Below are 13,139 nucleotides of genomic sequence, written 5' to 3' on the forward strand. Positions count from 1 at the left end.
ATAGAAAAAAAGTGCAGATAACGCGTCCCATTGACCTCAACGCAAAATCGCGTCCCATTGACTCCCTTGCGAAATCGCATCCCATTGACTTTCAAAGCAAAAACGCCCACTATAAAAACTGCAATGCAAAATTACGTCCTATTGACTTCAATGCAAAAACGCCCACCATTGACGGCAATGCAAGATCACATCCCAACTTCTTCATTGCAAAATCATCTCAAATTGACTTCAATGCCAAAGCACTCCCTATTGACTCCAATGCAAAATCTTGTCCCATTAAAGTGATACTAAAGTCTTTTTTTTTTCTTTAACCACTTCCCACCCGGCCAATGCGTATATACGGCCGGGTGGGAGCCGCCTGCTCCTGATAGGACGTTTGGGAACGTCATTCAGGAGCAGCGGGATCGCGCGCGCGCGCGCCCGCGCAGCGGCGCGATCCCGATGTGCTCGTGTCACCCGGACACAGCACATCTCAGATCGGCAGGAGGGCTCTGTGATTGGCCCTCCTGATCACATGACGGCCGTGTCCAATCACGGCCGTCATGTGATGTAAACAAACAGCCGGTTGCTAGGCAATCGGCTCTCCTCTCCTCACACGGAAGTCACCGCTGAGGAGAAGAGAGCAGATCGCTGCAGCTGGCTGATGATCAGTGAGTATGGGCTGCTTTTTACAGCTTTTTACTCACTGATCATCAGTGTAGTGTACACACACAACACACCACACAGTACAAACACAGTCCCCACATATGTCCCCAAAACACACATGTCCCCAAAACATACATGTCCCCAAATAATAAAAACACATGTCCCTAATAATAAAAACATGTCCCCCACATATGTCCCACTAAAATCACATGTCCCAATGATTATCTGCACACATATGTACGTGATCACCTGCACACATATGTACATGATCATTTGCGTACATATGTCCGTGATCACACAAACCAATTATTATACACTTAACGGAATTTTTTTTACCAAAAACATGTAGCAGAATACATTTTGGCTTAAATTTATGACAAAATTTGATTTTATTGGATTTCTTTTCAAATAGAAAAAAGAAAATATCGTTTTTTTTCCAAATTTCCGCTATTTTTGCGCTTATATCGCAAAAAAAAAAAAACGGAGTCGTGAATAAATAACACCAAAATAAAGCTCTATTTGTGCGAAAAAAATGATAACAATTTCATTTGGGTACAGTGTAGCATGACCGCGCAATTGTCACTGAAAGAGCGAGAGCGCTGAAAGCTGAAAATTGGGCTGGGAAGGAAGGGGGTGAAAGTGCCCTGTATTGTAGTGGTTAAAAATAATAAACACTTTATACTTACCTGCTATGTGTAATGGTTTTGCACAGAGCAGCTTGAATCCTCCTCTTCTGGGTCTCTGGCCAGAGCTCCTGGCCCCTCCCTCCTGTTGCGTGCCCCCACAGCAAGGAGCTTCCTATAGGGGGGCACCCACTCCCTCTCTCTCCTCATTGGCTAACTGACTTTGGCAGGAGCCAATGGCACCACTGCTGTGTCTCAGCCAATCAGGAGGGAGAGTTCCAGGCAGCCGAGGCACTCGTAGACATCGCTGGATCGAGATGGGGCTCCGGTAAGTATTAGAGGGGCCAAGGGCTGCTGCACACTGAAGGTTTTTTATCTTAATTCATAGACCGCAGAAGTAGGAATGCACTGATATATCAGCTGTGGAAAAAATGGTTAGCAGCATTTTGCCAATAGAAAAAAAAAAGTGCCGATAAGGGAATGCTGCGTCCCATTGACTTCAGTGCAGAATCACATCCCATGAACTTCAGTGCAAAATCACCTCCCATTGACTGCAGTGCAAAAACTCCCCCTATTGACTGCAATGCAAAATCACATCCCATTGACTGCAATGCAAAATCGTCGCCCATTTTCTTCAATGCAAAAATACCTCCTATTGACTGCTATGCAAAATTGCCTCTCATAGACTCCAATGCAAGAACGCCCCCTATTGAGTTCAATGCAAAATTTCGTCCCGCCGATTTCAATGCAAAATCATGTCCCATTGACTTCAGGCAAAAAACTGTCAGTTTTTGGCCCAGTGCATCCTGAATTTTCAGTTTCGGCACCGTGATTTTCATTTTAGTGTACCACTACACACAAGTATTTTGTTCTGAGCCACCTAGAGACAGTGGAATAAAAATCTGGAGCACACTTACAGGGACCATTTGCAATGACAAAAAAGGAATCAGTCCTGAAGGAAGCCGTAGCAAAAAGATAGACTTTCCTAGCCTGAACCACATTCAAGCCATGGAGGTCACCGCACAAGGGATGGGAGAATGATTTCCTGGTTGAGGTGAAAGGCTGAAGCTTGTGGCCGGGGGGCCAACTTGCCCTCCATGTTGGGGTACTTTTCTCGGGAATGCACTCACTAGTGCCCAAAAGCAGACGAGGCCACGTTCATGTGAACTCCTCACTTAGAAAAGAGCCATTCATGTTGTGCATCTGCACAACAGACTTGAGGCTCCGTACTGTGACACTCTGTCCCATAACTCTGCACACCTTGACTCCCAGAATGTAGCATTTAGAGGGGCCAGTGTCCCGCTTCACCAGTCCAGCTTTCTTCTGCCACCTTACTCCCGGTGACAGAATAGGGGTCCCGCCGTGCACTGAGTGCGGACCTCTATGCATGTACTAGTTAACTCCTTGAGCTCTCCCGCACCTGTACATGGGGTCTCCATGCTGCGGGTTCGGTGCCAATTGCTATAGGGACACCGAGCTAACCAAAGGACCCATTATCCATGTCCGGTATCACTCTCCTGGTGGCTGGCTGCTATTACATTCCCAGTGGTCCTGGTTACCTGTAGCAACAGCATGTTGGATGTGACTTCCTGACAACTCCTCTGTATGGTTAACCCTTTGTGGTGGGCCTCTGAATCTTCTTCTCTCCCCCGTGGGTACCTACAGGCCCTGTTCTTTTGATACACCTGGTACCAGGGGTGGACTGACAACTCATCATGGGGCCCTGGGCAATAGGAGATTATGGGGCCCCCAGGCAATCCGAGATTATGGTGCCACACAGTATACACAAACACACACACACAGTATACAATCACACAGTATACACAGACATGTTTCTATTGGCTGAGAAGGTACTGGAGAGGTGGGGCAGCTATAATCTTGTGATTTTTAGACCAAAAGGATGTCGGTAAGGGACATTTCAGAGACAGATGTAAAAAAAAAACACAGATTTTTACATACTGTCCCTAGTTTTACTGAGGCTGGCAACCCTGATGGGGCCCCCTAGAGGCTTGGGGCCCACGGGCAGTGCCCGAGTGGCCCAATGGTCAGTCTGCACCTGCCTGGTACTTTAAGGCACCCCTTCAGACCAGTCATGAAATCGTTGATAAGACTTTACTGAACATCTTGGCAATACAATCCAACAGCACAGTGTACATAAAGCAGAGTTCAACCCTAACTAACCAATGTAGCCTGCCCAGGTTCAAATCAAAACCAGGAAAGTCCATTCAGCAAGAGTCCATTACTGGCAGAGTTCTGGTTCCAGGTAGAATCCCAGCAGGGTGGCCCAGAACGGGGGCGTGTGATCCAGCAGAACTACATGGTGCAGCAGTCCTTCCTCTGTAATCTCATGTGGAAGAAGAGCCCAGCTCTGAGCCCTCCTCCTTTTTTTTGTGCTATAAACAAAAAAAGAGCGACAATTTTGAAAAAAACACATTATTTTTTACTTTTTGCTATAATAAATATCCCCCCAAAATTACATAAAAATTTTTTTTTCCTCAGTTTAGGCCGATACATATTCGTCTACATATTTTTGGTAAAAAAAATATCGCAATAAGCGATTATTGATTGGTTTGCGCAAAAGTTATAGCGTCTGCAATATAGGGGATAGTTTTATGGCATTTTTATTAATATTTTTTTTTTAAATGGCGGCGATCAGCGATTTTTATCGTGTCTGCAACATTATGGCGGACACATCGGACATTTTTGACACATTTTTGGGACCATTGTTTTTATTCAGCAATTAGTGATATACAAATGCACTGATTCCTGTGTAAATGACACTGGCAGTGAAGGGGTTAACCACTAGGTGGCAGTGTCGGGGTTAAGTGTGTCCTGGGGCATGTTTCTAACTGTGGGGGGGCGTGGCTGTGTGTGACACATCACTGATCTTGTCTCTGATCACAGGGAGCAGAGATCAGTGACACTGTCACTAGGCAGAATAGGGAGCATCTCCCTGTGAGGCGATCGCGGGTATCCCCGTGGCGACCGAGTCCGCGGGACCCGCGACCCGACTCACGGAGCTTGCCACGGGCGCGCGCCCACTGGCCCTCTTAAAGGGCCACATACAGGTACATGATTCTGCCTGCCTGGCGTGAGGCGGTCAGCAAATGGTTGAAGTGGTTGTAAACGAATTTTTTTAACTTTTACCTACAGGAAAGCCTATAATAAGGCTTACCTGTAGGTAAAAAAAATATCTCCTAAACCTGTACGGTTTAGGAGATATTCCCCTCGGTATACGCCGCTGACTGCAGCGGCGCATGCGCACAGGGGATTCTCGGCCTGAAAATCCAGCAGTGGCCGACCGGCCGGAATGAAATCTCCCGCGCGCATGCGCGGGAGTGACGATATCGCGGCTCCGGCCACTCACAGCGCCGGAGCCGCGATACCCGGAAGAAACGCAGAGGGAGCATGTCAGCTCCCTCGGCGTGGATCGGGCCAGATGTCGGGGCCTCGTTCTAAGGTAAGTATTTCATAATGAGCTAGTATGCGGTGCATACTAGCTCATTATGCCTTTTGCTTTGCAGGTGTTAAAAAAAAATAAAAAATAGCGGGTTTACTACAGCTTTAAGATAAAAAAAAAAAAAAAAAACTGCCTTTACAACTCCTTTATGGCTTTACAACCACTTTAAAGTGGTTGTAAACCTCACACATGAAATATGAACAAAGTATATCCCTATATAGTGTGTAACTGTCTCAACCCAGAGCACTAAGTGTCATTTCTGTCTGCTGCTTCATTCCTCTACTACACTTCTGACGGTTTTCCTGACAACAAGAGAAAAAAGGTGGCGGGGTGGGCACAGCTTATAATTGCCAGCTCTCAGATCTGTTCCTGTGTGAGGGGGGATGTGTGTCCCTTCCCTCCAATCAGCTCTCAGCTCTGTTCCTGTGTGAGGGGGCTGTGTGTCCCTTCCCTCCAATCAGCTCTCAGCTCTGTTCCTGTATGAGGGGGTGTGTGTCCCTTCCCTCCAATAAGCTCTCAGCTCTGTTCCTTGTGGGTGGGTGTGTCCCTTCCCTCCAATCAGCTCTCAGCTCTGTTCCTGTGTGAGGGGGTGTGTCCCTTCCCTCCAATCAGCTCTCGGAACTCTCCTCACTGATGTAACTTCAGATCTCCGCCCCCCCGCTTTTCAGAGCTGAGAGATACTGCGCAAACTCTGCACTTTGAATGGCTGTAGAGAAGATCTTATGCAGGATGATCGGTTTCATCTCTGTGTATAACCTGAGGCCAGTCACTTCACTGGGTATATGGAGAGTTTGCAATCACTTTAAGTGTACTTTGTCTAAAAGTCCATGTATTCTTTAATTTTATGAAAGGCGTACTCGCTTGTGTTCTTACGTCAGTAAATATGACATTATGTATTTATATTCCATATTTACAGCAGTCCTCAAAAGCTGACCAATGACTCCCTGTGCAGCTTCACCGAACTCTTCTCCCGCTCACAGCGCTGATTTATTCCACCCCGGAGCTCCTTTAGGGCGGCAGAGGGAGGAGTGTATAAATCATGCTGATCCCTTCCTAGTAAATCCGTCTCACAATCTGTCCCCCTGCTCCTGTTTAGCACTGCCTTGATGTGATACAGTATTAATAAATATCCCTCTGTATGCTCAGCATCCAACTGAACATGGTTGTCACCCCAAACAAGCAAACACCAACAAACATTATACATATTGATCAGTTACGGTGTCACTAACGGGTATATTTATATCAAAGAAATCTCTGGGCTATTCCTCCTGTGATACTGGCTGTGCAAATGGGGACAAAATCCAATGTTATTTGGCTATTTTTTCCAGAGACGAATGTTATTAATTAAAAAATAAATAAATATGGCCACTAGATGGAGCTATCACAGTATATAGTTATTTATGTCCAAAAATGATCAGCTGCATCTAGTGCACCATGATGAGGTATCTTCCTGATTCACATTATTCTGTATGAATGAGTAACATTCAGCCTGGTGGGAAACTAATATTTGATTTTTGCCCCCCTTTACACAGAAGGAATGCACATGCAGTTTCATAGAACAAATAGCTCTGTCCATTTTTTAATACACCCCTTAGTGATCGCTGCAATATGTTACATACACCCTCGTCTAAGCCAGGATGACATGCATCTCACTATGCATTATCAGGTGAAACCTTTTTGCTTTGCTGTTGTTCAGCCCTAGGACGGCCTATCTCAGTATCTACAGACCAGAAGCCGTACATATCTGCTAATGATCTGTGAAGCATAGTATGGGGCGCAGTTCACAATACTGCGACTATAAAGTCGCACAATTTCCTGTGTGACTTTGATGTGTCTTCCATGCGACTTTCTGGCACTCAAGTCGCATCAGAGTAATGCAGGAACCTTTTTAACTCTTTCAACCCCTTCCTGCCCCAGGCCAGTTCTCAGCTTATAGAGCTGTGGCACTTCATATGACAGTTGGGCGGTCATTTGGTGGTATTTAATCACCACTGGGCTTTTTTTTTTTTTTTCTAAACAAACAACAACAAAAAAAGACTGATGATGTTGAAAAACAAAAACATTTTTCTTAGTTTCTGTTATAACATTTTGCAAATAAGTAATTTTTCTTCTTCACTGATGAGGCTGCACTGATGGGCACTGATAGGCTGCACTAATATGCAGCACTGATGGGCACTGAGAGGGGGCATTGATGGGCACTGTTAGGCTGCTCTGATGGGCACTGATAGGCTACACTAATAGGCTGCACTGATAGGTGGCGCTGATAGGCGGCACTGATGGGTACTGATAAGCTGTACTGATGATCAGTGCCCTGATTATCAGTGTAAACAATGTACTGACAGCCTTGCCAATTATCGGCACTCCTTTCCTAACACGGACACAGCATGTGAGGAAAGGACAGCCGTTAACCAGCAATTTTGTGATTGGACACAGCTCATCACATGGTAAAGGGCCACTGCGAATGGCCCTTTACCACAATCTGTGATCACCGGTGTCCAATGGACACAGCTTTCACAGAGCGTGCGCCCTATGTGGGAGGCGAGGTTCTAGGAGGACGTCCATTGACTGTTACATGGTTGGGACGTAGTTAATTAGGAGCAAACAGTTCTCTAGTCTGCTGTGGCTGTGAGCAGAGAGAACCGGAGAGCTGGAGCTGCATGCGCTGATATCTCTGCCCGCTTCATTTCCAACAAGCAGCACATATGCAGGTCCTTCTTTAATTTTGATTGGATGTTGTGTAAATATTTTCTTGGGGCTGAGGCATACATAATGGCTGAGACATACAAAAAAATAGCAGGTAGACTTAAAATCAGTTTACTGCTACAGATCACGCAGCAATTTCTATTGGTTGCCAGAGGTTAAACCATATCCCTGACTGGTTTTCTAAAGGTTACCACATAATTTGTGCTTGCCAATTGGTTACTATAGATCACTGCTTATCATTACCGCTCACTAGTTGCTAGAGGTTACAGCAGATCACTACTGTTCAGTGATTGGATGCTACAGGTCACTGCACATCATTACTGCTCACTGAGCAGTGGCGCAATCCCAAATAGTTGAGCAAGTAATGTGTCACGTTAAAGTGGAAGTAAACCCTTCTATCGTTTTCAGTCAAGGAAGCTGCCATCTTGGCCTCTAATGATTCTTCAACTGCCATAATGCTGCACATGTGATCAGTTATGACACCAGCCATTGGATGGTTTGAAAGTTTGGTTGAGAGCACAACCAATGTGACAGTTAGCATTTCTGGCATGCCGGGAATGTAAGTGTTTTTTTGAAACTGGGTTTACTACCGCTTTAATATACATAGTACAGGAGATGGTCAAAGACAGCAGACATACTACAGGAGACGGTCAGAGACTGAGGATATACTTCAGGAGACGGTCAGAGACTGCAGACATACCACAGGAGATGGTCAGAGACTGCGGACATATTACAGGAGATGGTCAGAGACTTTCCGACATATTACAGGAGATGGTCAGAGACTGCAGACATACTACAGGAGACGGTCAGAGACTGCAGACATACTACAGGAGATGGTCAGAGACTGCGGGCATACTGCAGGAGATGGTCAGAGACTGCAGACATACTACCGGAGACGGTCAGAGACTGCAGACATACTACAGGAGATGGTCAGAGACTGCGGGCATACTGCAGGAGATGGTCAGAGACTACAGACATACTGCAGGAGATGGTTAGAGACTGCAGACATAATACAGTAGACGGTCAGAGACTGCGGACATATTACAGGAGATGGTCAGAGACTGCGGGCATACTGCAGGAGACGGTCAGAGACTGCGGGCATACTACAGGAGATGGTCAGAGACTGCAGACATACTGCAGGAGATGGGCAGAGACTGCAGACATACTTCAGGAGACAGTCAGAGACTGCAGACATATTACAGGAGACAGTGAGAGACTGCAGGCATACTGCAGGAGACGGTCAGAGACTGCGGGCATACTGCAGGAGACAGTCAGAGACTGCAGACATACTGCAGGAGACGGTCAGAGACTGTGGACACTGCAGGAGAAGATCTTTCAACAATGCACAGCTTCCCAGTTGAACAACAGCTCAGGGTTTAGGATAGCAGTCAGGCAGTCTATGGGGGGGGGAGGCATACCTGCCCAGTCGGGCTCACCATACGGCATGGGGCAGGGTCAGGGTGTCAGTTTAGCTCTCTGCCCCACCCCTCTCTGCTGGCTGTGGAATACAGTGCTGCCTCCCATGACCCCGGTGCACTCTGCAGTGCCATAATCAGGGCCCCAATTTGTAGGCAGCGTGGGCTCAAGGGGCAGCTCCTTTGGGCCCCAGAACAAAGACTGGGCCCGGGGCAGCTGCCCCTTATTAAAGACAACCCTGCACATATGTGCACTGCTCTATGCACACTACAAATCCAATCATCTAAAGTCCACCTCAGAAGTGCGCAAGAGAAGGTGGTTACATTCCTACATACAGTGGGACCATGGAGAAAGAATAAAGCCACCTTCTAACAGGAAGCCTGATCACAGCAAAGAAAAAAAAAAAGGAATTTGGAGGAGGCTGAGAGCAATAGAAGGGGCTTTTTTGAGTCAAGAATACATTAAATAGATTTGTTTTTTTGTATCTGTTGTCACTAAATATTTATTGCCTTACCCAGGTTTGATTGCACCAAAACCAGCTTTTATGGCAAACCAACATCTTCCCAAGAGGAAAACTAGCAGTTCTAGTGACTCTAGTGATGAACAATGGATTCTTAAACTTGAAGGTAAAAATAAGATTTTTTGGTACCTAGAAATTCTATTTTTTATCCTAGATCTGAATCCACTTTAAATAAACTAGATTTGGGTTTCCTTTTCAGCCTGTCAAGACCATGGCGTCTACTACAAGACCAATCTCATCAAAAAAGAGAAATCAATAAAGGTGACAAATCACTTCCTTTCTGTCCTCAGCTTTTTACTTCCATTTCACTACATCCATATCTTTTTTAATGTTATATCATATCTTATGTTTGTATCAAACCTTATAAACAAAGTGCAGTTTACTGTCCCTCAGACTTTAGGGGGGCTGGGCTGTGACCATTGGGAGTAGAAATGTTTCTGGAGACAGTGGGAGTAAATAGTACATGTTTAGCATTAGGGGGAGGAATAGTGCCCATCCCATTGTTGGTGTCAATAACAGGAATTATGCCCCATGGTTGGTGTCAGTGGGAAGAATAGTGTCTTGCATCACTGGGAGGAAAAGAGCCCAGGGGCCCTGTAAAGGCAAGCAAAGGGACACATCCAGCCCCAGGCTGCAGTTTAGAAACCACTGATCTAATACATGGGGCTAAATGTCTAGTGTGCCTGATGCCACGTACATACGATCAAATTATCCGGCTGACTTAGTCTTCGGTTCTTCTTGCCGGGCCTCCGCTTTCTTCCTCCAGCTCTTTTACTAGCGTTGGCCCGGTCTTTTGTGGACTCCTTCTTCCTTCCGATGTTGACACGGCGCTCTCTCCGGCCGTAATGCTGGGGACGCATTGTGCGGCGACTTATATAGGGACAAGGGGCGGGGTCATCGGGTGATGTCACATGGGGACCACGCCCCTTATGATATCACAGCCCCAGCATCCTCCGGGGCTGTGACATCACCTAATAACCCTGCCCCTTGTCCCTATATAAATCTGCACAACGTGTCCCCAGCATTACGGCTGGAGAGAGCGTCATGTCAACACCGGAAGAAGAAGAAGCAGAAGGCGGCGACGACAGAAGACCAGGAAAACGCTAGTAAAAGCTGGAAGAAGAAAGCGGAGGCCCGGCAAGGAGAACCAAAGAGCAGGACAAGACCCCCCCCCCCCCCCCCCCCAAAGACCGGGACAAGACCCCCGAAGTCGGAAGAAGACCCCCGGACGGCGGCAGAGACGAAGGAGAAAGCCGGGCTCCTCTGCTAGTAAAAGAGCTAGCAAAAGAACAGAAGATAGGGGAGGAGTCTGGCGAAAAGTCCCCCGAAGACAGAAGAAGAGAAGACCACCGGAGCTGTCTAATAAAGTATTTTTAAAAAACTGTTGTGTTTTTTCTCTGTACACTTTTTTTCACCAGGTGACTGGGTAGGGATACCCCATACTCATTCACATAGGGTAGGGGGCCGGAATCTGGGGGCCCCCTTATTAAAGGGGACTCCCGGATTCTGATAAGCCCCCCCGCCAGGACCCACCCTTCCCCAAAGCACCAGTCCATGTTGAGGGCACGCGGCCTGGTACGGCTCGGGGGGGGGGGGGGCGCTCGCTTGTTCCCACCCGCTTTCCTGAATGGCTGGGCTGAGTGCTCGGATAAGGGTCTGCTATGGACTTTGGGGGGACCCACACTCAGTTTTTTCTGCTTAGGGCTTCCCCTTTAAATCCATACCAGGTGACGGGGCTCGCGGGGTGTCAATCTCGCTGATGGAGGCGGCGACATTGACTTCCTTTGCTAGTTCCTTCTACCTGGAGCTATGTTCAAAATTGACTTTTCTCCATGTGTGGGCAAGTCCGTTCATTTCAAAAGTGCAGTCATGTGTGGGCAGGTCCGCCCGGGAAAGTCTGGCGGACCTCCGCTGCAAAGTCCAGCGTGTTGTCTGCCGGATAGTCTGATCTGATTGTGTGTACGTGGCATTAGTGAGGCCTTGCTGTGCTGCAGTAACCATCAGGAGAGTAGGGATTAAAGAGAAGAAGCAGGACAGAATAGAAAGAGAATGGCCACTCGGGGAGGATATAAGTTGCTCATTGACCTAGCAGGATAGACTATCTAACCAGATAGTATAGTCAGATGGCCACTATTGAGTGATAAAATTCCCTGAGTAAATAACGTTCAATCCACGGAGTCCAAACCAATGCAAACTTACGTCTTTTAATCCAGGAGGTACCATACCAGGCTGCTCTTTACCTTTGCCAGCTGAAGAGTGAAGGACCACCAAGCTTTGGGTACGACTTGTTTCGCTGCCATAAAAAAAAGGAAAGTAAAGAGGAGAAACTGGGTATTTGTTAACCACTTTCAGACTGGACCATTTTGCTGGTCAAAGACCAGACCACTTTTTGCGATTCGGCCCTGCGTCGCTTTAACTGACAATTGCGCGGTCGTGCGACGTGGCTCCCAAACAAAATTGACGTCCTTTTTTTCCCCACAAATAGAGCTTTCTTTTGGTGGTATTTGATCACCCCTGCGGTTTTTATTTTTTGCGCTATAAACAAAAATAGAGCGACAATTTTGAAAAAAATGCATTATTTTTTACTTTTTGTTATAATAAATATCCCCCAAAAATATATAAAAAAAAAAATTTTCCCCAGTTTAGGCCGATATGTATTCTTCTACATATTGATTGGTTTGCGCAAAAGTTATAACATTTACAAAATAGGGATAGTTTTATAGCATTTTTATTAATAATTTTTTATTTTATTTTTTTATTAGTAATGGCGGCGATCAGCGATTTTTATTGTGACTGCGACATTGTGGGGGACCCATCGGACATTTTTGACACATTTTTGGGACCATTGTCATTTATACAGTAATCACTGCTATATAAATGCAGTGATTCCTGTGTAAATGACACTGGCAGTGAAGGGGTTAACCAGTGGGTGGCAGTGTAGGGGTTAAGTGTTCCTAGGGGTGTGTTACTAACTGTGGGGGGGTTGGGCTTTCATTTAGTGAACACTGATCTCTGCTCCAATGGAGCAGAGACTAGCATTACTAGTTGCTAGGCAGACTGGAGAAATGTTGTTTACAACGGCATTTCTTCATTCGGCCGCTCCGTGAGACGATCGTGGGGATGCCCGCGGCGATCAAGTCCGCGGGTCCCGCGACCGGACTCACGGAGGCCCCGACTGTGGCCCTTTGCTTGCTTTTATCTGGCCCTTCGGGCACTATTTCATTCACTGACACCAACAATGGGGCACAATTCTTTGCAATGACACCAACAATGGCGCGCAATGACTCCAATGACGGCACAATTACTGTCAATGATACCAACGATCGGGCACAATTCCATCCAATGATGGAGCACAAATCCCCCCAGTGGGCTCTGCTTGCCCATCTGCAGGCCCGGGACCGACATGGCGGGTGAAGTCACTTCCCGATCAATCTCTCAGTGCCCCCGGCTAGCATAGCTGGGAGGGGATGTATTGCAATTCGTTCTCCATTGCATTACATTCAGTTGAGCCCAGAAGAGACATGCTGGGTCTTTTGAACCTCACATGTCTCATTAACCACTTCAATATTGGACGCTTATACTCCCTTCCTGCCCAGACCAATTTTCAGCTTTCAGTGCTCTCACACTTTGAATGACAATTACTCAGTCATGCAACACTGTACACAAACAACATTTTTGTAATTTTTTTCACACAAATAGAGCTTTCTTTTGGTGGTATTTAACTATGTCAACCCCAAAACATTTAGCCGCTCAATGACCGGGACATTTTTTG

The 13,139-nt window shown here is 46.6% G+C and overlaps 1 protein-coding gene across 1 annotated transcript in view; it reads left to right on the forward strand.

Moving 5' to 3' along the window:
- Positions 1–13,139, forward strand: part of LOC143932926 (uncharacterized) — a 50,411-nt gene that overhangs the window by 3,908 nt on the left and 33,364 nt on the right. The window contains exons 2-3 of the mRNA XM_077455864.1: positions 9,366–9,473; positions 9,567–9,628. Of these exons, the coding sequence (XP_077311990.1) occupies positions 9,366–9,473; positions 9,567–9,628 (170 nt within the window). The remainder of the gene's footprint in view (positions 1–9,365; positions 9,474–9,566; positions 9,629–13,139) is intronic.

The sequence above is a fragment of the Lithobates pipiens genome, unplaced genomic scaffold (assembly GCF_037356315.1).
Source record: "Lithobates pipiens isolate NorthernLeopardFrog02 unplaced genomic scaffold, aLitPip1_a1.2 Scaffold_27, whole genome shotgun sequence".
NCBI classification, from domain to species: Eukaryota; Metazoa; Chordata; class Amphibia; order Anura; family Ranidae; genus Lithobates; species Lithobates pipiens.